This window comes from Marmota flaviventris, chromosome 13 (assembly GCF_047511675.1).
Source record: "Marmota flaviventris isolate mMarFla1 chromosome 13, mMarFla1.hap1, whole genome shotgun sequence".
In the NCBI taxonomy this organism is placed as follows: Eukaryota; Metazoa; Chordata; class Mammalia; order Rodentia; family Sciuridae; genus Marmota; species Marmota flaviventris.
Window position 1 is genome coordinate 93,240,100 of NC_092510.1, and position 24,743 is coordinate 93,264,842.

A 24,743-nucleotide genomic window follows, 5' to 3' on the forward strand; every position below is an offset into this window, starting at 1 on the left:
AACTTCTGATTCCACATTCCTAATGCTTTCTACTCCATTCTGCTGCCTCTTTTGCAAAAGTCTAATGAGAGTTAAATTTGGTGTGGCAATATCTGAAATGGCCACAAGATGGGTGTGTTGCTCAAAAAGACTTCATTCTCTGCCCACATATCTTTCCTTTCTCTGTCAATCTGCATGCCTGACTTGGGCCTCTTTACTTTTTTTTTTTTTCCAGACCTTTTATTTCTCCCTTTCTCCTTCTTTCTCCTTAAAGTGTGAACTTATTATGGAATCTTTTCTTTCTTGAGGAGTTAAATTCCCTGTTCTTAAAATAAAACTTAATATACATCAAGACTCACTTTGCTGTTTTTGTCAAGTGTGTTCTTTCCCTTTATGGGTCAGTGATGTGAGATAGAAAAATTGTTTCCTTCCACTGCTGATATAATATCCACGTCTACTTTAAATGTATTGTTCTAGATCATGAACAGCCCTGGGAGTTCCACAGTGCTTTCATACGCATAACTATGTCATGCATAGTTTGTTGGTGTCGGGGGGAAAGGTTGGTTGAAAAAAATAATCCTGTGTCTTAAAATTGGATTCAAGAAATTTGAAGCTTCCTCTCCTGTACTTGAGACCCAATGGCCTAGCCTGGGCATGGTGAGCTGCGCATGGGATAAAAACAAAAAAGATGCACCTGGACTTTCCCCAGAGACTTCTACGTTTTTTAAGTGTTGGGTGGAATTTGCATTCTCTGGCCACAGGCCACCCTTGCTTAGTGAAAGTAGAAATCAGACCTCCCTTCCTCAGTGGACAACTTGTTACCTACTTTAAGGGTCTCCCAATGACAGCATCCATCATTCCTTGAGAAATCTGTGCCCAAACTTGTCTGACATCTGCCTTGTCAAGTGTTCGTGATGCTGGTAGGCCCTGAGGGAGGTGAAGGTTTTGTGGTCAAGTTCCATGGCTTGCCCTGCTCCTGATCAATGGAGAACATGGAGAACTTTCTCTCTGACTGCCTGATCCATGATGGTTGCAGGTGTCCATTTCAAGTACACTAGACAAGCCAGGCAGGGGGGGTGAGGCTTTTGTTGAACTTGAATCAGAAGATGATGTAAAATTGGCCCTGAAAAAAGACAGGGAAATTATGGGACACCGGTACATTGAGATATTCAAGTCACATAGAACCAAGATGGATTGGGTGTTGAAGCAAAGTGGTCCATACAGTGCCAGCACTGCCAAAACTGCTTCGTGTGGCTTTAGGGACTCCTGTTTGGATGCACAAAGGAAGAAATTGTTCAGTTCTTCTCAGGGTTGGAAATTCTGCCAAACAATATCACATTGCCTGTGGACCCCAAGGGCAAGATTATAGGGGAGGCCTTTGTGCAGTTTGCTCACAGGAATTGGCTAAAAAGGCTCTAGGGAAGCACGGGGAGAGAATAGGGCATAGGTACAATGAAGTAAGGAGGAATTTAGATCATAGTCTGATCCACCTCTGAAGTTCATGTCTGCAGTGGCCCTGTGACCAGCCTGGTACATCCCGGAGGTACATTGGCATTGTAAAGCAGGTGGGCCTGGAGAGGATGAGATCTAGTGCCTCTTGTGAAGGATATAGAGGCTATGAAGACTACAGCAGCCTGAGTGATGGCTATGGCTTTACCATCAACCTGTTTGGGAGAGACCTCAGTTACTGTCTCTTGGGAATGTATGACCATAGATATGGAGTCGGTGAATTCATGGTGCAGAGGAAACAAATAGTTACTTTTATCATTGTTGTGTTTTAACATTGTGATCTTATTGTTGTAACTGTGTCCATTCAAGGGGGGCTGCCCTACAAAGCGACTGAGAATAACATTTACATCTTCTCTCCACTCAACCCTCTGAGAGTCCACATTGAGATCAGCCCTGATGGTAGAATAACAGGCAAAATAGTTGTTGAGTTTGCCAATCATGAAGAAGCTGTAGCAGCTATGTCAAAAGACAGGGCCAACATGCAGCACAGGTATATAGAACTCTTCCTGAATTCAATGACAGGGGCCAGCAATGGGGCTTATTGCATCCAGGTAATGCAGGGCATGGGGGTATCAGCTGCCCAGGCCACTGATAGTGGCCTGGAGAGCCAATCAGTGAGTGGCTGTTATGGGGCTGGCTGTAACAGTCAGAACAGCATGCATGGATATGACTAGTTTTGTAGTAACATTTGATTTATTTCAATCAAATTTTCACAGGCAGTCAACAAGCAGTGAAAAGCAGTTTATAACTAGAGGAAGCTGTGGGGCTTATTTTGCACCATGAATTGGTGAAATCTGGATTTAAAAATTACCTCTGCAGTGTTTTCTCATGCAAACTTTTCTTCTATCATGTGATATTAAGTAAACTAAAAATTACTTTCTTCAGTTTTTCTTGATTAACATTTTGGTAGTATTCTTCAGAGTGATGTTATCTGAGTTAAAGTAGTTTTAAGTATGTTGAATGTGGACTTTTACACAACACCACAGTGAACACATTGGGAAAGATGTACTTTTTTGGGAGAACTCAAAGGTTCTAGGTCCCTAATTCAAAGAGAAACATTTCTCATGTTCTGATTTTTTTTCTTCTTTATTTAAAATTTTTAGATTAAGATTAAGCTTTTTAAAGTCAGCTTTGAGAACTAAGACACAATACTAATCTATAGGAATTGGTGAGGCCTTGACTTAAAGCTTTCTTGGTATTGTGATTTCCTTTTGGGTGTATTTTGATAAGTGAAACTTGTTAAATTTTTGTTAACTAAATTTTTTTCTTAAAATAATGACTTTTTCACATACACAAAGAAATTTGAGAAGTGTTTTCTTTGTTCTTTGTAAGGATTTTTGACAAGTCTTATGTGTGATAGTAGTTTAGAAGAGGCAAGAACTATATGCTGTAAGAGATGGCTCAGTGAGTTCCTTAAATCATACCTGAATAATGGGGCCTAATTTGTTTGTGTGTACTTGCTTAGAATTATGCCTGAGACAAAATGGAATTTCTGAACCATTGTCTCCTTCGAATTTGGTATTTCAAAGAAAAAGTGAATGTACTAGATTGCAGACTACTTATAAGCAAAAAGTTTACAAAAACCAAATAGCATTATCTCTAGATTAATGAAGTTTGTTGTTTGGAGAAGCAGAAAGATCTTTGGCATTTGTTAGTATTTGCCCTTAGGTCATATTTTTATTCAAGAGCTAAAAGCTATGCTAGTTTGAACTTCATTCTCTTTTCAGATCATTTGTGTGATTAGTAGTGTACATTAGGATCTTAAGCCCCATGAGGGCACTGACTTCTCAGTCTTATTTCTTGATGTGGTCATACAGTGAATTAATCCTTACAGTTACTATTGTGGTCCTTTTAGAGAGATGCTTAGAAAATTGAAGTAAATTTCAAAGAGTATTAGTAAGCAATGGAGTTGGGTTTGGATCCCAGGAAATTCAGACTCTACACTCAATGCATATATAGTCATTGTGCTTTGCCATAAATGAAGGATTGAACAAATGGAACAAAAACTGCTTTTGAATTGGCTCCCTTTTTTTATGTTGATCATGTAATCATGGATAATTCAGTCTGTGTCAAAGTTGAAACTTACTCTGTACAGTGTAGCTAAATTCAGATGTCCTTTCAACTAGACCACACTACCATGTTGTTTCTTTGTTCATACCTTTTAACTAGAATTTTATGGGAATAGTTGAGTAGGTGCCCTCTTCTTTGTAACAGCCTAAATGTTGCCAGTTGATGCAAGGGCAGCAGTGATACTACCTTCTTTCTTTAATAAGCTGGTGTCCCTTGGTCCTTATCTTGGTCCTTACCTGTTGTGGCCTCCACTACTAATTTTCTTCTTGTATTTTAGAAAAACATTCTGATAATAGAATCAAAATGCCTTAATTCTGTTTTGTGATCTTTCAAAGAGTTTGAGTGTAAAAACAAATTTTAAAATGCCGAAATTAAATGAAATGTTTGTTCATTTCAAGCAGTTAAGAGTGCAGGCCATGGAGTTCCAAAGGGTTGGCTCCTATCCTGACTTTGCCTCTGTTGCATGACCCATGACCTGGGTAAGTTGCACAGCAGGGTTGTAGTGAGAGACAGAAGTCAACCTTCCCTCCCTCCAGTGAGTCACCGCTGCTCACATCCTTCAAACACCAGTGGTCTTTTGGCTGTCCTGTTTTGACAACCTCTGATCAGGCATCCAGAGTACTGTCCTAAGTCAGTGGACTTTAAACAAGCATTGATGAATTTTCCTATGTAGCAGTACTTATAAGAAACAGATAATTATGGAATAAGAATCACCCTAGATTCGTATTCTTGTGCTAGTGTTGCCACTTAACACTGGGTCCTTGACTTTGAAGAAGTTATCTATCCAGATCTCTATTCCTTATCAGTAAAGTGGGGGAATAATCCCTGCTTTGAGAATTAAATAAAACAGAAGGTATAGAGACAAGTTGTTTTGAGAATTAAATAGAAGGTATAGAGACATTTTATTATCTTGAAAAATATTGCGTAAATCAGATTCTTTTAATTAGCAACTGAAAAAAGCACAATCCCTGCCCCAGCATTCTTAAGCAGGAAGGTGGGTATATATCAGATTTATTTAGCTTCCTGTTAATCCTGCCACACAAAACACTCAGGATTTTCTAGTTGGGATCTCCAGACCTTTTCTTATTGAACCCTGCCATTCAGCCACACAACGTGTACAGCAACTAACATTCAACCTCCCTTTGCTGGACTCCCTATGACTCCAACCCTGCAGGGGTTCTGACCTTTTCAACACATGCTTAAGCCAGATCTGGAAATCAGCTCCTCTTCCAAAGGGCAGCCTATTTCTTGCTTTTCTTGTTAAATGGACCTTGTCTGAATGACTCACTGTTTGCAGCACATGTTCAAAGAATTGTTCCTTCTCTTGATATCAGGACAAGACGCCAGATAATAAGAACACCAACAAGTAATAACTACTATTTTATTGAAAAGACCTTGCTATTACTGTCTCTCTCACTACAAAAATACCAGGCAGTCTTCTGAGCACTGCATATACATTTTTGCATCATCTAATCTTCATAACAGTAGTTCTCATAAGGACCATTGATTTTTATGGAGTTGAGGCTGAGATTAGGCATCTTGCTTCAGTTGTACAGTTAGTCACTGGCAGAGCCAGGACTTGAGCCTTGGTCTGTCACCAGCACCAAGTTCAGCTCTTTTTCTTTTTTTTCTTCTTCTTTTTTTTTTTTTTTTTTGCAGGGGGTGGGGGGGGTAGTAGTGGGATGGAACTAAGGGGCACTCGACTACTGAGCCACATCCCCAGCCCTATTTTGTATTTTATTTAGAGACAGGGTCTCACTAAGTTGCTTAGCACCTCAGTTTTGCTGAGGCTGGCTTTGGCCTGCAATCCTCCTATCTCAGCCTCCTGAGCCACTGGGATTACAGGCCATGCACCACCGTGCTCAGCCCTAGTTCAGCTCTTAAGTGAACAGACTGTACCACCTTTCTTCCACACACACCAGTAGACACTTTCTTTTTCCATCCTTGGTGGCACTACCTTTTTCAGAGGCTGAACAGGGACCAGCTTCCCTAGGACAAGTAGCATATAGTTTAAGAGCACATTGTCAATTTCCTATGACAGATTTATGACCCATGAGTGACCAAAGGAGAGGTGTTCTAGGCTGAATTTGCACTTATACCAAAATATCAAACTGGGATGTACAAATCTCTACCTCCTAATTCAAGGTTTCTTAACCTGGGACCAAGGATTGACCTCAAGGGGCCCATTAGTCCTCAGAAATGGGATGTAGAACACTTTGTTGTGGGGAGGGAGGGAGGGTTGACTTCTGTGTTCAAAAAGTGAAGAGCCATGTGCTGAAGAGACTTTCAAAGTGGTGCTGTCTCTAACAATGTTAGGAGCCACTAGGCTAATTGTGCTGGGGTATAAAATTGGTTTACCCAAATTACAAATCCAGTCTTCTCCCAGGAATTTGTTAAGGTTCTTTTCCCTGTGAAGGTACATTTAAACAGAACAGGATTGAATTTCAAGTTTGATTTTTATTTGAGAGCAAAAGTATCTCTGTGTGAACCTATGGCTTCCAAAGCCTTCAGAAAGAAGTCAGCTAACAGTGGGTGTGACTCAGAGCTCGGAAGCTGAATCTACAGCTTTTCTTGTTTCCTTAAGTCAGTTATAGTGTCATTTTTATAAGTAAGAGACAAAAATGAATCTTGGGCATTTTTTCCCCTACAATCCATTTATCTATTTACTCATGTATATTTATAGTACTGGGAATGGAATCCAGGGCCCTGCACATGCTGGGCAAGTGCTCCACCGCTCAGATACATCCCCAACCCTTTTTATTTCTTATTTTGAGACAGAGTTTGGCTAAATTTCCCAGGCTTGAACTTGAAAGCCTCCTGAATAGCTGGGGTTACAGGCCTGGCTGCTACACCTGACTGAATCTTGGAAGTTCTAAGAGTAGAGACTTTGTCTTTGTTCATTAAGTGCCTTCATGCTTACTATAGGACAGGCATTAGGAATTTCACAATGAATGAAGTTCCTGCCTTTGTGAAGTTTGCATATGGGAAGCTAGGTACATTTCATATTGCTAATACGTAGCAGTGAGCACTGCATGTGGTTGTCTCAACTAGTGGGAAATGTAAATGTCTCTACTGCACCCTTACTAGGTGGAAAGGAAGGCCTTCACTCTTTTACTTTTGATTTGTTTAACATCTGATTTCTGAGTCCCAACTGTGTTCCAAGCATTGAGCTAGGCACTGGAGGAGGTACAGCAGTTAGCAAAATAGAAGTAGTATATTTCCCTGTGGGAAGTAAGCACTTAAGTAATTGTGTACTGTGGAGAGGAATTCAGTTGATACTCTAAGAAGATATAACGAAAAGACCTGGCCTGGAGTGTGAGGGAAGGGTTCCAGAAGTGGTTTTGGATTCTGAACTGGAAGTTGAATAGGCGTGAGCCAGATACATCCCAGCAGAAGGAAGAGACTTGCACTGTACATCCACTCGGGTTACCATTTCCACTCAGAAGAATGGTCAGTGCAGAGAACAGGGGGTCCTTTCTCATTAATTTAGAAAGCATTTCTTGGCTCTTCCTGTGTACATGGTAAGAGACAAGTGAGATGGTTCTGGCCTGGAGAAGATATTGATAATGTGACAAGGAGACTGAGAGGTGCTGCTTTCTCCTGGCTGCAGCCTCATAAGGAGGCTTGAAATTTGAATTGTTGCTTCTGCTGCTGGCACTTCCTGGTCCGCATTCACAAGACAGGCATCTTTTTGACAGGGTCTTTGCCTCAGAAATAGCCTGAACCATTTGGTTCTGGTTTGCAACCACATGCTCCAAAAGTCAGCATCAGCTGTGAGTCTGTGAGAAGTCATGGTGTGTGTTTGTGTTGTTTTTAGTGGGAGTGAGGCTGGGAGGTTAGGCAGTGAGGCATTTGAGGGAGAAAGAATGAAACTGAAAACGAGTAAGGCTGGAGGATGAGAGATGCTGAGCTGGTAAAGAGGTCAGAATTCTGGACCAGCAAGCTCTGGAGAAGGTGGGAGAGCTTTGTGTATATCCATCCCTGAGAAGTGACCCCTGTGGACCAATTGAAGAAAGGGGAGGCCATTATTTAGAGAAAAGGGCAGGGCCTTGTCTTAAAGAGCTCAGAACAATTGTGAGAATTTATTTTTAAATAGCATGTTTATTATTTCTTATAAAAATAATTTATGTTCAATGCAGAAAACATGGGAAAAGCAAAAAGAAATGCCCACATCCTATCACAAAAATGTAAGAACCAATCAGATGGTGTATGTAAAGGGTCTGGCATTTCCCAGGCACTCCTCAGCTTTTGAGTAAGAGTCAAGTCTTTTTCTGTGAGAATGAGGCAGTTTTAGTCAGGGATAATGAAATGTAAAAGATTATTTGGCAATTAGTCTTTTAAAATGTATATTTGTGGGGGAAATGTTAATTCTTTATCCAAGCATAAGACTGCAAAGTTGAATTCTTGTTAAGGTTGGGAAATGTTTTATAGGATTTGGTGTCAGTTATTTTTTAGAAAGTGCTGGGGAACACATAATACCCACCACCCTCCCTTCCCTTTTACCAAGACTGCGAAGAGCACTGGGAGGGAAGTGTTTGCTACCCACAAGCCTCATTTATTTTCTGTTCCCCTACTATCGATTTGTTAAGGTGGTTTATAAATTTTCTGATTACACAGATATATTATTTAGGTGCTTTTATTGTGAATCACTTAGGTACACAAAAAAAGTTTACCCCAATGTTGGCCTTAAACCACAAAGACCTGGGTTGAAAGATGTCACTGCCCAGCTTGTAGCTTACCGTAAGTGTTTGATAGGCATCTTTCTCCAGACTGCAGCCCGAGCATAGGGCTGTCTTCCTGGCCTCCTGCTCTCCTGCAGCAGGCACGTCCTCAGAGGAGAGCTCCAGTTGAGGAAGACCTGTGAGCCTCCAAACTAAAGAGGCATCCACAGAGCCAGTAGGAGTAAGAACACTGGGCTGCTTGAAGATGACAGAAATGGGGACAGAACAGGGAACTGGAGAAGCCACACGAACATGCTGCAAATCTGGACCCATCTCATCCCCTTTGAAGTCTCTGTTTTTAATCTGTAGAAAAAAAAAAAAAAAGTTGAGCTAGACTAGCTTCTGGTTCCTGGACCTGGGAGCCAACAGCAGATCAACTGTTCATTGCTAACAACTGAAGCTTTGAGAAGGGAAAAATGTTGGCTTTATAGTCATTCTTTAAACTCTACATGCCTGTTATCACTTTTCTATTTGTTATATCTCATAATTTTAAAAAAATATAATTTAAAAAACACCATATGAAATGGATAATAGTTTAAAAGAGGGAATCAAACAAAAGAGAATTGCAAATCATGATAGGTTAACATGGATAATTCAGAAAGAAAAAAAAAATCGCATCTGGACTGGAGAAAGAGAGGGGGCCAACCAGTAAAAAAAAGAGGGAAGCTGATAGGAAGTAGGAGAGCCAAGAAAATAGAAAAAGAGAGACAAGTTTCCTAGAAGGAAAAGGAGCGTTTGTCGCATTGAAGCATGAAAATCCAGGAGTTGCAAAGTTCGAGCAGGGGAGCGGTAGGACCCACTAGGATGGAGTGAGAAAGAACCGCCTTTCTCCTGAGCACTCAGCAGAAGCCTGATTGAGAGACAGTAGGTAAGGAGGTTGTGAAGCTGTGGAGTGGAAGATACAAGCCTGTGGTTGGTAAGAAAAGGCTTGAGAGAAAGAGGACAAGAGTTGGATGGGGAAAAGGGCTTCTCAGTGCAGTGGCCCACAGGTTGATGTGCTTAAAGTCAAAGGGAATTGTGCCTCTTTGGAAGTAGCACAGAAGGAGCTGGTAGACAGGAAAAGGGATGGACAAGTGGAAGGAGAATGAAGGGGCTACAGCTTGGACTTCAAATGGAGTTCAACATCCTGGCCTCAAATTCCAGATCTGCCACTCCCTTGTTGAGTGACCTTGGTCAAGTTGTATAACTTCCATATGGCTCAATTTCCTGCCTATATATGAGGATAATTCTATAACTCCTTGTTATAGAATTTAGCAACGCTGTTTGTATGTACTAAATAAAATGGTAGTTTATTATTATTATTATTATTATTACTAGAGGCAACTAGAACCCAGAACTCTGAAGGGGCCATCTGTACAGTGTTTATTTGAATACTTGTCAGTGAAGACCTTAGGAACCAAATATCCCCAACAGGGTTCTGGGCTGCAAAGTTGAATTCTTGTTAAGGTTTGGGCGTTTACTGGGTTTCACTTTTCCTGCTGTGATGATATCCAAAATGGGAAACACCACTTCTGTAGTATCTGGAGTCACCCAGGTTGAGTGGAGAGTTAGTCTTTATCACAGGTACTGAAACATCACCATGTTCTGATTCTTCTTAATTTGTGCTGTGGTTTATTCTACAGATTGGTCAGAAGAAGCTGAAAAAATATGAAAAAGAATATCACAACATGAGAGAACAGCAGGCCCAACGAGAAGACCCCATTGAGCGATTTGAGGTTTGTTTGCTTATGAGCTAGATGACATAAGAACTTTTGACTTTTCATGTCAGATACTTTTTAAAATTCAGTTCCACTGTTTCTGAACTCAAGTTGCAGTTTGAGTTTGCAAATGAGAAAGCAAGATCTGTTTTGCTCTAAACCAACTGCCTAGTTTGTTGCAATTCAGTGGCCTTTCATCAGAGTTAATAAGAAATAGCTGCTTGACAAGGTCACTGGAATCTGTTAAGTATTAATTTGTGGAGATAGAAAATAGGAGATTGTTTATTTGGAGACACATTAGGACCAGCCACATCTCTTTATTATTTCCATAGGACTCAGAAATTCATTTTGAGGTTTAGCTCTGAGAAATTGTGGTTTCCGTTTGGTTTTGTTGTGTGTATAACTGGTTTCTCTCTGCCCTTCAGCGGGAGAATAGGCGGCTACAAGAAGCTAACATGAGGTTGGAACAGGAAAACGATGACCTGGCTCATGAGCTGGTGACTAGCAAGATTGCTCTGCGGAAGGACCTGGATAATGTAAGTGTGACAGGTCTGAAGGGAAAGATCACACAGAGATACTTCTCTTCAGCGACTGGAATCCTTGCAGTTCATTGCTTAATCTCCAGTTACCTGCAGAGCTTCTGATAACAGCTTGCTAGTTGGTTGTGCGTCACTCCTTCCCCAGGGTATCCTGGTTGTCCCCTAAGCCTCCTCACCATATTCCTCTCTTCCTGTACACAGCTCCTAGGCATCCTGGGATTAAGAGACCTTTTGACTGATTCTGAGGCTATCCACATAACTTCCCCCCACCCCAAGACAAGAAATGATTTTGTTATCTGGTGTATTTTGTACCAATTGAATAACCATTGCTGATTGGAATACAGTTCAGTGCCTGAACAATGTGTAATCAGTAGTTTACACCCTGCCCCTGTTCTCTTCTCCTTTGCTTCTCCTAACCTGAAAAATTTGAGATGATTGTTTTTCCTGGCAGGGTGCTTTTCTATTTTCTTATATTGCAAGCTTCCCTTGGATAAAGCACAGGTTCTCATTCATGGCTTAATTCAGGCTTAGCAAAACTTTTTTTTCTAGAAAGGGATAGATTGTAAGTATTTAAGGTTTTGTGGACCATATGGTCTCTGTTGCTACTACTTAGAATTATGACATCAGTGTAAAAGCAACCACAAACAAGATGGAAATGAATCAACATGGCTCTTTTCTAGTAAAAGTTTATTTACAGAAATACGTGATAGGGGCCAGTGAAGTGGCTCAGTGATAGAGCACTCTCCTGGCATGAGGCACTGGGCTTGATCCACAGCACCACACTAAAAAATTAATTAATTAATTAATTAATTAATGGTATTTAAAAATAGGCAATGGACTTGATTTGACCTTGGGCTGTAGTCTGTTGGCTTCTACCTTTGATTTCCTTACCAGGCTCCTGGAATTACTGTTCTGCTTGTTGGTTTCTTAGGGATAGGGATAGGTTCAGGCTGCTGAGTGTTTACTGGGGTTTCACTTTCCATATGTTGACTCTGTAGAGTCCATGAACTTCAGGAGGTTCTTGACATCCACCAAAAGTATATGAAATCTTATGTATTAGAGTGTAGATGACACTAGTAATAACACTTGAAACCTGACCCTGAACAGTGTGAAACCTTTTTCAAGGTGTCTTTATCCTGATAAAGTAGTCAAAAGAACTAAGTCATATACCTGACATCAGAAATGAACAATAATAATAGATGTTCCCTTTTAGTGAGGATCTGTGCTGCCAGGCACCATTTATTTATAAATACTTCACTAAACTCTGATACCTCTTCTCCTTGCCTCAGCCTTTTAAGGATAGTAACATTGGCTCCATTAATGGATGGGAATTTTTTGTTAAGTCATAAAGCTTGATACTTGAAGCACCCAGAAAGAAGCAGAGCTGAGTCTAACTGAGGCCCATCTAATTGGAATGCCAGGCCTCTTCCTGTGATACCACCTGTCCCCATAATAAGTAGGAGAAAGGAGCTATGACTAATGATTCTGACACATTGACAAGTGCTAGGCCTTTCACTGAGTGCTTTATATACACCTTCTTGCTGAATCCTCAAACAGCCCAGATTGTAGAAGGGGTATCCTGATGCCTGTTTTACTGATCAGGAAACTGAGGCAAAAATGAATTAAATATCTTACACACAGTCACCCACCTAGTCAGAGGCAGAACCCTCAGATTGAAACCTAGAGAGAGCTCCCAGTCCTCAGCAGGCCCAGCAGCCTCCTCCAGCGCCTACAGGGTCAGGAGACATTCCTTTCTAAGTTAGTCATCTCTCTGGATTGTTTGGAACCATCACCAAAAATCAGCTCAGTTCTTCCTGTCACCACAGTGAGAATTGTGGGTCCACTCACCTTTCTTTTGACTTCAGGGTCTCAGGTTTTCAAAAGAACTTCATTCCTTTCAACTCTCCCCTTCCTGCATCCCAGAAAAAAAAGCGATAGCACGGCTTACACAATGTCCAGAAGCCTCTGTGTATTTCAGTTGATTTTATATCACTTTTGTTACTCATCACCTGTCACTTTTGCTGTTCTTCACACAACAGTTGTGGAGAGATTCCACGTCAGCCCTTTACTCCCTAAGTAACTTCAGTCAGGATTTCTCCCCTGTGCAGTGGGAATGATGGCTAGAACTGACCCTGGTGCTGAAAGAATTGAGAGGGAATCTACAGAAGGTCCCAGGCAGAGGGTTGACAGGACTGTGTCCCAATCCCCCCTGGTGTGGTTCTTCCTCTGCCTTAAAACAGAATGACATGAGATCAAAGGAAACCAACTCAGGAGCCCACCTGCTTACTAGTTCTGTGACCTTGAACACGTTGCTCAACTTTGTCCATTAAGTTACCTTGACCCCTTTATCAAAAATCAGTTAGTTGATGCTGTGTGCAGATTTACTTCTTAATTCTCTTTTCTGCTTCATTGATCTGTATGGCTGTCCTTATGCCAGTACCACTCTGTGGCTTTATAATAGATGTTAAAATTGGGTCCTGTGAGTCCTCCAACCTTGATGTTTTTGAAAGTCACTTGGTGTTTCTTTATAGAGATTAGAATTAACTTGTCAGTTTCTAGAAATAAAAGCCGTCTGAGATTTTTAGTGGGATTTCATTGAATCTATGAATCAGTTTTTCTGAGAATTGACATTTGAACAATGATTGAGCCATCCAGTTCATGAGCATGTTGTAATTTTCACTGAATAAGGTGTTTTTCATAGCAGTGCTTTTTAGTTGTCAGTTTTGTAAGACTTAAACCTGTTTTAATCTATTATCAGTGGTGGTGTTTTCTTAATTACATTTTCCAATTGTTGCTAGTCTGTAGAAGTACAGCTGATTTTTTCTTTTCAGGGGGCAGGTACCAGGGGTTGAACTTAGGGCACTTGACCACTGAGCCACATCCCAGCCCTATTTTGTATTTTATTTTGGGACAGGGTCTCACTGAGTTGTGTAGTGCCTTACTTTTGCTGAGGCTGGCTTTGAACTTGTGATCCTCCTGCCTCAGCCTGCTCAGCGGCTGGGATTACAGGCGTGTGCTATAGCGCCCAGCCAGTACAACTGATTTTTTTTTTTTTTAAATTTTTCTAGTTGTTGATGGACCTTTATTTTATTCACTTATTTATTTGCAGTGCTGAGAATTGAACCCAGTGCCTCCCACGTGTGAAGTAAGCACTCTACCACTGAGCCACATCCCAGCCCTGCAACTGATTTTTGACCTTGCTGAAATCACTTCTTAATCTAGTAGTGCTTCCTCCCCCCCACCACTTAGGTTTTCCCCCCAACACAATCATGTCATCACCAAATAAAGACAGTTTCACTTCCTTTCCAGCTGTTCTTTCCTCACTGCCCTTACTGGGATCTTCAGAGCACTGTTGCATGGAGAAAGTAGATGTCATTGCCTTCTTCCAGATATTGGCGATGGGTTTTGCACAGAGCAGGCTGAGAAAGTTCTCCTCTGTTCCTCTTTGCTGAGAGTTTTTGTCATGATGAATGATGAACTTTGTCAGATGCTTTTCCTACATCTGTAGAAGTTACTTGTTGCTTAGTTTTTCTCCTTAATTTTATTAATATGGTGAAGTAAATTAAAGTGTAAACCACCCAAACAATCCTAGGATAAGCCCAGTTGGAGTTTCTATTTTTTTAATTAAACATTTTCATTTTTATTAGTGTTATGTGCATCAGGAGTGTTTGGAATTTTCTGTAATGTTTTTGTCTAGTTTTGCTCTCAAAGAATGAACTAGGCTTGAAGTGTTCCTTCCTGTTTTCTTAAGGACTCTACAAAGGATTGTTCTTTGATTAAATCTTTAGTTCCCTATTGAAGTCATGTGGGCCTGGAATTGGCTTTATAGAAACCTGTTTAACTGTGAATTCAATTTCTTTTTAGATAATAAAGCTACCCAGATTTTCTGGTTCTTCAGTGCTCATTTTTATGGTTTGTCTTTCAAGTAATTTATCCATTTCATCGTAGTTGTCAAGTACAGTGATATAAACTTTTTATTTCCTTCTTTGAGTATTTGTAGAGTCTGAAGCGATGTCCCTCTTTTATTCCTGATATTGGGTAACTTATGTTTTTTTCCTGAATCTAACTAGAAGTTTTATCAGTTGGATCGATCTTTTCAAAAGTCAGCTTTTAGTTTCATTGATTTTTCTCTGGTGTTTGTCATTGATTTCTGCTTTTTATTTTTTCCTTCTATTTTTGTTAGGTTAATTTACATTTTTTCTAGCTTCTCAAAGAGGAAGGTTGAAAATTCCATTTCTTCTTCACAAAAGAACCTTTCTTTTCTGAAGTAAGCACTCAAAAGTTAGTTATCTCCATGTAAGCACAGTTTCCCTCCATATTCACTGCATTGTGTGTTGTATTTTTATTTTCATTTAGTTCTTGTGATTTTTGTCTTTGACCTAGACAAGTGAAATAATGTGTATTTATTTTCTAATTTAGTTCTCTGGTTTTCGGAGGACATGCTCCATTTGAACGAATTCTCATGGCTCACCACTCTGCATGTGGAGAGTGGGTCCTGTTGCTGTGGGTCAGCTGCTCTGTGTCAGTCAGGCAAGATGGTTGAAGACTACATTTAAGCCTTCTGTAGATTCAGTGATTTTTCTCCCCGCGTGTCTTGTTACTGACTGAGAGAGCAGGGTGGAAAGTCCCCTTTCTCTATTTATGCATTTATCTATTTCTCCTTTCAATTATGTGGGGTTTCATTTCACATCATTTGAACTTCAACATAAATTTTAGATTGCTATGCCTTCTCCATGTAGTGACTCTTGTATCATTAGGACCCTCTTTGTCTCTGGTAATACTCACCGTTCTGAAACCTACTGTATCTGGCAGGTATACAACCGTTCTAACTTCTGTGGCATTGTACTATATATCTTTTTCCATCCTTATATTTTTAACATCTTTGTCTTTATATTTGAAATGAGTTTTTGTGTATAGGAATTTGTTTTCTGTTTGTCCTACTTGCTTTTTTTCTCTCTTTTTGCTTTAATTATGTGTTTACAAAATTTTGGATTTTCTACAGTTTTCTGTACTGTTGCATGACTTTCTCTTCTCCAGAGCTCTGCTTCACAACTCCAAGCCACCTCAGCCATCCCCTCCACAGCGTGCTGACCTTCTGAGGCCCTTACACTCTTCTTGGAACCCAGGCAGAAGCCAGAGTGGGAGTAGTACACACGTTTCGTTTTTTTCTCCTAAGAACCACAGTTCTGCATTTATTGTTTTCAGCATCTGAAAACAGTTGCTTCATATATTTTGCCCAGTTTCCTGTTGACGATGGGAGGATAAATCTGATCCCTATTAATCCTAGACTAGAAGTCTTTATCTGTGTTTATGACTCAGATGTTCTCATTTGCTCATGAGTGTGGTGCTATCAGAAGATGCTGATTAGATCAGTAGCTTCTGTGCACCTTCCAAATGGCACAGTGCTGAGAGGCAGCTCTGGGAGTGCTGGGACAGATGCTGGGCCCAGAGTCTGGTGAATTGGAGGCAGGAGCTGTGCCAGGTGGGCCCTGAGAACCTAGCAGAACCTCCTCACCTTTCTTCTTCAGGGTGGGCACTCCTGAGTTAGAAGACCCAGTTCACCTGGTGCTTCTGTCCCTCCCAGAGTCCCAGTAGTGATCATCGTCTCTGGCAGTGGACACAGGAGAAAACCTCAGTGCACAGCCCAGGTGCTCCACCATGGTGCATGAGATGTTAACTGAGTCTAAAGCAGAAATTATAGGTTACTTTGATTAAAATGGAATAAAAATCTTTAATTAGTCTTCATTCTACTTACTAGTTGTTTCCCCTGCTGCTTGAGTCTCCTCATTTCCCCCTTTGATTGTGAATTGGGCTTGAGCTAGAGAAGGAGATGGCAAGCTATCCCCAGAAAGGGCAGCTCTTAACTCTGGTATTCCATTTAATTATGTTCCTGTCAAGTTTGCCAGACATAGTGGACTTTTGAATTTGCATGTCATGCTAATTCTCAGTTCCTCATCTAAGGTCCCAGTTTTCTGGAAATCTGTTCACGTTCAAGGAAGCCTCCCTCCACTGCCAAGGGAGGAAGCCTGTGGAGCAAAGACCCTCTCATCTAGATCTTGACCTTGTTCTAGCATGGTTTAGGGGGTCATTCTTCAGTTTTCCTGGGAGGGACCAGTGTCAGGAGCTCAGACATCAGACACAGGGATATGATTTTTCAATGGATGCCCACCAGATGTTTGCATGTATTAGAAAAAAGGACTGGGGTGAAATGTGGTCATTGAAAGTAAGAAAAAAGAAAGTGCCAGGAAAGAGGCAACCTCCTGTATGGGGCGACCTTAACAGCAAAATGCAGAACTTACTGGATGAAGCACAGGAAATACAGACAGTTTGGAAGAAGAAAACCAGAGTGTATTATTATTGTTCAAAACAATGACAGCCAGGCATTGTGGCACATACCTATAATCCCAGCAATTTTGGGAGGCTGAGGCAGGAAGATCGCAGGTCTGAGGCCAGCCTGGGCAACTTAGAGAGACCCTAAGCAACTTAGACCCTGTCTCAAAATTTTTCAAATAAGAAGGGCTGGAGATTGGCTTAATGGTAAAGCATCCCTGGGTTTAAACCCATGTACCACAAAAAAATTTTAAAATGATGCCAGTGTGGCTCAGGGGGCTGAGGCGGGAAGATCACAAATTCAAAGCCAGCCTCGGCAACTTAGCAAGACCCTGCCTCAAAATTAAAAATAAAAAGTGCTGAGAATAGTGGGATGTGGCTCAATGGTTAAGTGACCCTGGATTCAGTCCCCAGTACCAGAAAAAGAAAAAGATGACAGGGATCTTTTATTATTGAGAGTTCACTTATTCTAGGCACTGTGCTGAATACTTTTAATGCTTTGTCTCTCAGAGAACCCGAAGTTTAGAGTTCTCCCTGGCGTGTCTGGCACTTCGTCAGTGAACAATGGCAGTTGAGCCAGCCTGTTTGCTACCCAAAGATGCACTCCTGGCCCATATGCACTCCCCGTGGGAGGCTGGCCCACCATTGTACATGAGCTGAGGCTCACTGTGACAGTGGGCATGTGGTTTCCCCTATGTGGATCAGTTTCCCTGTCTTAAAATGGGATTGTGCTCAGTAATTTAAGCCCTCTTCAGTGCTTAGTTCTCTCCGTGACAGCACATCTTAAATATCACAGGCGGAAGAAAAGGCTGATGCACTGAATAAGGAGCTACTGATGACTAAACAGAAGTTGATTGATGCAGAAGAAGAGAAGAGACGGTTGGAAGAGGAGTCTGCTCAGGTGAGGGGAGCTTTGCCTGCCATGCTGCTCCGTGCCTGCCCTGCTGCAGAGGTGGGAGTTCAGGAGAACCTGGAGATGGCTGACCTTAGGTTCTCTCCAAAGGGCTTTTTTATTTAGTCTGTGAAGTGTAACGGTTCTTACAGTTGAGGAGGTGACAGTGGGTCAAAGCCTGTCCTTTGTTGGGTTCAGAAAAATTCCTGTGCATCAGCACAGGAGTGTCACAGAAGAGGAAATGTCTGGCTTTTCTGTTCCTTGTCCTCTGAGGTCTCCCTCAGTGTTCCAGTTACTAGGACACACAGCCGTAGTCACTGGATGAGCTGTGGGTGCCATGTACCTTGGAGCTAGCCCCTGCCCTCTCTCCCCACAATCCTCAGGGGTACACCCTGCCCATGGCAGGTGGGACTGACTGGGCTGAATGTGACAAAGGCTCTCTGAGTTAACAGCAAGGCGCTAGGAGAGCTGCAGCGTTGTATTAGCTTGTTTCTGTGTTTGGTTTGTGCTCCTCCTAAGCTAAGGTGACACTCAGCTTGGGGGTAGCACCAGCAGGAAGGACTTCAACAAAAGCCCCAGTTGCAAGTGGGGTTTGGCATTTTGGGAAGTTTGTCCCTCTCCCAACATCAAGAACAATGGATTAAGGACAGAGAAAGAAGGTGTGGGAATTCAAGCCCCTCCTGAGTTGATCGAGGTACTTTTTGGAAGGCCCAGCACTAAGCAGTTAGTTATTTCTTTTAAAACATCCATTTTTGTTTTCTTATGTGTTCAGTTAAAGGAAATGTGCCGTCGGGAACTTGACAAGGCAGAATCTGAGATTAAAAAAAACAGTTCTATCATCGGTGACTACAAGCAGGTGGGTCCCTATACCTTGGCTGTGTACCCTCCCTTTGCTCTCCCCTTAATGTCAATTGTAAAATAAGAAAAATAATCCCTGTCTCAAAGTGCTGTTATGAGGATTCAGAGAAATAGACTCGTAGAATACCTGGCATGGTGCCCAGCATATAGTAGGTACTTAATAAATTAAAACCACTGTATGTTTCGGGGCATTTCAGACTAAGATTATGGACTTAGTTTTACTTGTGGTTGGAAACCAGTTCTCTCTGGTTGAGTTTTGAACCATCACTGCATTAAGCTTGCTCCTTCCTATGCCAGGATTTCATGTCTGCAAATGTTCCAAAACCACTGACTGTTGAGTACATCTGCAGATTCCTGCAAGCCCTGGTGATGCAAAGGGGGCACAGCTGGAGAAGCTTCTGCTAGTCTTTCAACTTCACACCCCTCCTGATACAGCCTGTTCAGTGCTGTGTTAGTTCCATTTGGCATATTCCAACTGCCCATTGTACAATGTACACCAAGGCCAAACTATACATGACTGCATTGCTCCAAAGATTACTGTTTTCTCTTTGTTTCTTCAGATCTGTTCTCAGTTGAGTGAAAGACTGGAGAAGCAGCAGACCGCTAATAAAGTGGAAATTGAGAAAATTCGGGTAAGACTTCCTTTACCAAAGAAATTGTACACGACCTAGTTCATTTTATAGCTTTATTCAGCACAGCAGGTTTTATGAGGCGCATTGAACTACTAAGTGTGAGAAGCTGAGGAATAGACGCAGTCCCTGTCACAGCCTGGCTCGGTGTTTATCAACTGATATTTTGCCTGTTTCTCTGGAAGGGAGGATAGATGGGACCCAGGGAGTCTGGCTCTATGTCTCAAACTACAAGTGCCCCAGGATTTCCAAATGTCATTGGGAGGACAGTGGGCAGGGTGCAGAGGTCAGGATCATGTGCTGACCCTCCTCCTCCACCAGTTTCTGTGGAGATCCTCCCCTCCTTTCTGCTGAAGCAGATGTAAATTATCAGGAAGACTTTAATTTTTTAATATTTTATTGCCAAGATAGGGAGATTTTATCACTTGATACTTTCTTTAAGCTATATCTGTGTTAGAGTTTTTTGTCAGATTTAACAAGGTGAGTGATAAAGATGCTGTACTAACATGGACAACTCAATGGACAGTAAAGTTTCGTGCCCGTAGCCATGTTCACAAAAATCACCATGACATCCAGAGCAAGGTGGCATCAGCCTGCATCGTTAACTATTGTTTAACCAAAAGCGTCTATTTTTAAAATACCATTTATATTCTGATTCTAAAACTTTAATAATGCGCTTCCAGAAAATTAGGGAAATGAGAGCAAATATGTTGAAAAACCCTTATAATGCTATTACCCACCAATGAGAGTCTTTTTCTATATATACTGGAGATTCAACCTAGGAACTTGCACAGTGCTAATAAATATGTACCCAACCCCTGTGCTATACTCCCACCCGCTAATGTAGTCATTACTAGCACTTTGGTGTATATTTTTTTCAGTCTTTATTCTGTTTCCTATAACATGTAAAATTTCATTCCTTCTAACGTGTATTTATTTCACATTATCATTGCTAAAATTGAGCTTTTTTTATGATGGCTAGCTTTTTGTGGCTTACTTGACAAAATATTAAGAGGAACATAAAATAATGTTTATTAGTCAGTGGCACCTTATTTTGATGACATGGGATATTATTGGCGACCATATTTTATATATATTTCTGTGACCTATTTCTTTGAACTAGCATTTAGCCATTTTCCCATATTAGGAAGTCTTTCTCAAACCTTTTAGCAACCGTGTTCTTCCTTGAACAAACGTAGCACAGTATATTTCATTCTCCCAGTTCTTGGATCGTTGGAGCCCTCCCCCCTTTCCCTATCCCTAGTTCTGCAGTGAAACCTTGTAGGTAAATCTTATCTAGTCATTGCTTCCTTTTCTTAGCTGGGTCCCCGGAAATGTGACTGCTGGGTCAAGACAAGAATATTTGTTTTCTTTCAATGTACACTGCCGGGCTAGCTTTCCCAGTGGGTTGTCTGCCAGTTTCCAAAGAAAGCCAGGTGTCAGAAGCTACGTGCTCAACAGAGATGCCCTTTCGTGGATCTCCTGCCCCCAGGGGAGGTGCTTACAGTGTCCCCAAGGGCTGGTTTCTCCTCTTTGCCTCTTTATCTCTGACTTCACTTACAGCAAAAGGTGGATGACTGTGAACGCTGCCGGGAATTTTTCAACAAAGAAGGACATGTGAAGGGCATCAGCTCAACCAAGGAGATGTTAGATGAGGATACAGATGAAGAGAAGGAGACCCTCAAGAACCAGCTGAGAGAGATGGAACTGGAACTGGCACAAACCAAGCTCCAGTTGGTGGAAGCTGAGTGCAAGATCCAGGTAATGTCATTGGCACTCAGATGCATGCTGTGGGCCAGATTCCCTGAAGGGGATGAAAAGCCCCAGAAATGACATTTATAGCATAGGTTCTTTTTCATCATTTTTAAACTTTTCATCATAATCCTCCTGGAAGAATGCCTGTGCTCAGTATCTCAGTGCAGTTCAGGTCCGGAGCTGCAGCAGTTGCGCTCCCACTGTATATTGTCCCTGGACACCTGCTCTTTGCCAGGCCTGTTCTCCTGTTCTAGGTCTGGGATTGCAGAGCTAAGCCTTGGCTCATGGAACTGCCCAGGACAATCGGGAAAGGCAGCCCCAAGGCAGCAGTCAGTGTGTGGGCTGTGGTCAGAGAATGGCCAGGGCATGCAGCTGCAGCAAATGAACCACGAGACAGTCTTATGGGAGACCTTCCATGTAGGAGGAGGGGATGGAGGCAGGTGCTAAGACTGGGAGAGAAGATGTGGGCCCAGGGTATGAAGCATCTCAATTGAACTTTAAAAGTTTTAGTTGGGAATTAATGGTATAATCAAGAGCTAGAGCATGAGCTGTCTGCTTCGTGGATAGAAGGGGGAGACATTCAATTAACAGACCATTGGTTTTAATAAATACACCAGACAAGAAATGAAGGTTTAGCCAGGCACAATGGCACATTCATGAAATCCCAGCATCTCAGGAGGCTGAGGTAGAAGGATTGCAAGTTTGAGGCCAGCCTCAGCAAGTTAGCAAGAACCCATCACAGATAAATAAAAAAACTGAGGATGTAACTCAGTGGTAAAGTACCCCGGGTAACAAATCCCAAGAGACAAGAGGTCTAACTAGGAAAGCTCCCCAATCTCTAGGTATTACAGACCTTCCTCTGCCAGCTTGAAGCAGGGGAAGTTTCCAGATGTAACTTTTACCTGGCTCAGTTCTGGGGAGGCAATGTCATTGACACCAAAGCTGAGATCCTCATATTCATCTTTCCTCCTACAGGACTTGGAGCACCACTTAGGCCTTGCTCTCAATGAGGTACAGGCAGCTAAGAAGACCTGGTTTAACCGAACCCTGAGCTCCATAAAGACAGCAACCGGCGTTCAAGGGAAAGAGACTTGCTGAGAGCCCGGGCTGCCTCCAAACACCTTCAGAAAACATGCCACCTTTTGTTGCCTTCTTTGGCCAGATGTGTGATTCTGTGACATGTCCCAGGACCAGAATGTACCTAATTCAAATCTGTTCACGCACGTTGGTAGGTCATTGGACCAGGGCTCCTGAGCAGGCAGCTCTGGGTAGGGCTCTCCTAACTGCTGATACCAGCAGGCCTGCCAACTTAGCTGATGCTCCGGACACACCAGAAATCACTCCTCAGTGTGACCTCCCAGGCCCTTCCGTGTAGGTCAACACCTCACCCAGCCTAAAGGCTGAATTTACATTATCAGCGTTTGGGGATCCTTCAGTGTGTTGATTTTTTTTTTTTTCTAAACCTATTTTTTTTTAATATGCATTATATACATGGGGGCGGGGCAGCAGGGATCAAAAATTAAAATAATTCTTATCCGTCTGTGCCAGCAGGTGGTCCCCAGGTAGTCATGAGAAGCACTTTGTTTTTAACAGGAGCGTTTCCTAGTTATAGCCGAAGCCACCTAGTTTTGTTAAACTATATGAGAGACAGGTTTTTGGTTTAGCATTATTCACATGTTTCTGATAAATTCTATGCAATTCTCGTAGTTCCTGTTTTTAGCATTAGCTGCCAAAATGATTTCCTAAGGCTGGGTGGATGATGTGACTTGCAAAGCTGGATTAGTCATAATGTGGACAAATCTTATTTTGCTTAATGTGTCATGTGTACATATATATATATAAATATCTTCCCCAATGTACCCAGCTGACAGTGTTTAAATCCCAGACTAGGACTGCTGATCTGCTCAACTTACTGACATGGTTACTTGGCACTTACTTTTACTTGAGTTTTGTTGGGCCCTGCTCTCCTCCCTGCCACCGTGGGAACTGTGAAAAGGGCCCTCACTTCCAAGATTCCTAGTGTGTTTGCACAACAGGTTGTATAAGTGAGGACTGCACTGTATTTATGTAAAATGTGAGCGTGCACAGGCCGTGAGGTCTCCACCCTCCTGGCCTAGTCCCTCCTGACTCGGCTTCTGAGCCCTCCTGGAATGTGTGGCTGGGCACAGACTTCACTGTCCAGATGGGCTGCAGGTTCTCATTTCAAAGCTATGATGGAGGTTTTAGCACCTTTTTTATTAAAAAGCAAAAGACAAAAAACTTTTAATTTATATAGTGAAATGCTGACAGGCTGTCTGCAAAATGATTGTCCTCTTCTTGGCATTCAGTGCAGAGGTGGCTGGTGACAGGAGGCACTGGTTGTATATAGAGACACTGGGCTGCTGTTCTGTATCTCTCTTCCTGTTGGCTGTACTTAACGCTTGCTGAGGTCTTCTGAGAAGGGAGATAACAAGTGGCAACACGCCCCCACCAACACCAACGATCATCCCCCTCTGCTGCTTTCTGTGTCTTTCTTATTCAGTTATCAAAACAGCTGTAAGCCCATCTAATCCTAGGTGTGTGGACATTGTGCTAGGGTAGTTTGTGTGTCAACTTTACGAACTGAAATATAAACCAGTAAAATTGTATTACTATTTCTTTTGTTGGTTTTATTTTAACAGCATATTCATTAAATATTTTGGTACAAACAGCATTTCTTTGTAAAATCCAGTTTTCTCTTTACATGCTCCTCTTCCCTTCCTCATCCCACACAGCACAGGAGTCAGTCAAGAGAGGACAAGACTGTACTGTCTTGTGTGAGCATCAGGCAGCACCTTCTGCCCACCAACAGGCGTGTACCTGAGGTATGCCAGGCTGCACGGGGGAGAAGACACAGCAGAGGGGGGAGTCCCTACAGTCGCTGTGGAGTGCAGTACTTCGGTGACTGAAACAGATGGAAACCTAGGTGTCCTTGAGGTCCAGGGAGGGTCTTACAGGAGAGAGGAAAGGAAGGGTGGAGTTAGTAAGAGATGCCTGTGTGGTGAGGGGAGAGGGAATGCTGGGGCCAAGGTGCAACAGCCAGAGAGCAGTAAGTAGTTAAGTGTAACAAGGGCCCAGGTGTGCTCTGCCAGGTCTTACGGAAACTGGTAGCATGGCTTTCTCCTCACTGTGGTCCTTCAGCATACCTGCTTCGGTCTCCCTCCCCGTTTGACTTGCTCTCCAATATCTGCCCCCCTAACACATAGCCTTTGAATGGAAACAGATCCAAATCCAGAGACCACGGCTTTATGCCTTCAGAAAGAAAGGGAGCCCATGCAGGTGTTCTTATAGAGAGGCCAGGCCAGTTTCACAGCTGGGGTCCTTTCAATGCTCCCAGGCTAGAGGGAATATTTCTGGGGTCTATTGCTGGCCAGCCTGCTCCATGCTTTTCCAGTCCCAAAGGTCCCATGTTGAGGAGTATAGTAGAAATCCTGATCCCTGCAGCTCTCCCCTGGCCCCAAGAAAGGATTCCATAACTCAGATGAGTGTCCCCCTTTCAGGACGGGGCCCTGGTTGAGACTGGAGAGAGATTAATAATTGCAATGCCAAATGGTAAGTACTTCCAGAGGTACAGAACCCTGTGAGACCACTAAAAGTATATTTGCAGGGCAGACAAGATGATCGTACCACAGCATTTTGCACAGTATTTTGACTAGGTGATTTGCTGGATAAAGGGGCAAGAAGATGGAATTTGGAACAGCTGTCTGTCTTGGAAGAGACAGTGATGAAATGGAACTGGGTAATTT

General features: G+C 42.3%; 1 protein-coding gene and 1 pseudogene across 7 annotated transcripts in view; both read left to right on the forward strand.

Moving 5' to 3' along the window:
* Rabgap1 (RAB GTPase activating protein 1) overlaps window positions 1-23,671 on the forward strand; it is a 163,358-nt gene extending 139,687 nt beyond the window's left edge. For all 7 annotated transcript variants that reach the window (XM_071600918.1, XM_027944609.2, XM_071600919.1 and 4 more), the window contains 7 exons: window positions 9,902-9,994; window positions 10,402-10,512; window positions 17,642-17,746; window positions 18,510-18,593; window positions 19,156-19,227; window positions 20,788-20,985; window positions 21,955-23,671. In XM_071600918.1, coding sequence (XP_071457019.1) covers window positions 9,902-9,994; window positions 10,402-10,512; window positions 17,642-17,746; window positions 18,510-18,593; window positions 19,156-19,227; window positions 20,788-20,985; window positions 21,955-22,077 — 786 coding nt within the window. In that variant the 3' untranslated portion in view covers window positions 22,078-23,671. The remainder of the gene's footprint in view (window positions 1-9,901; window positions 9,995-10,401; window positions 10,513-17,641; window positions 17,747-18,509; window positions 18,594-19,155; window positions 19,228-20,787; window positions 20,986-21,954) is intronic.
* On the forward strand, window positions 867-2,162 carry LOC114100032 (heterogeneous nuclear ribonucleoprotein F-like; annotated as a pseudogene).
* Window positions 23,672-24,743: the final 1,072 nt, after the last annotated feature.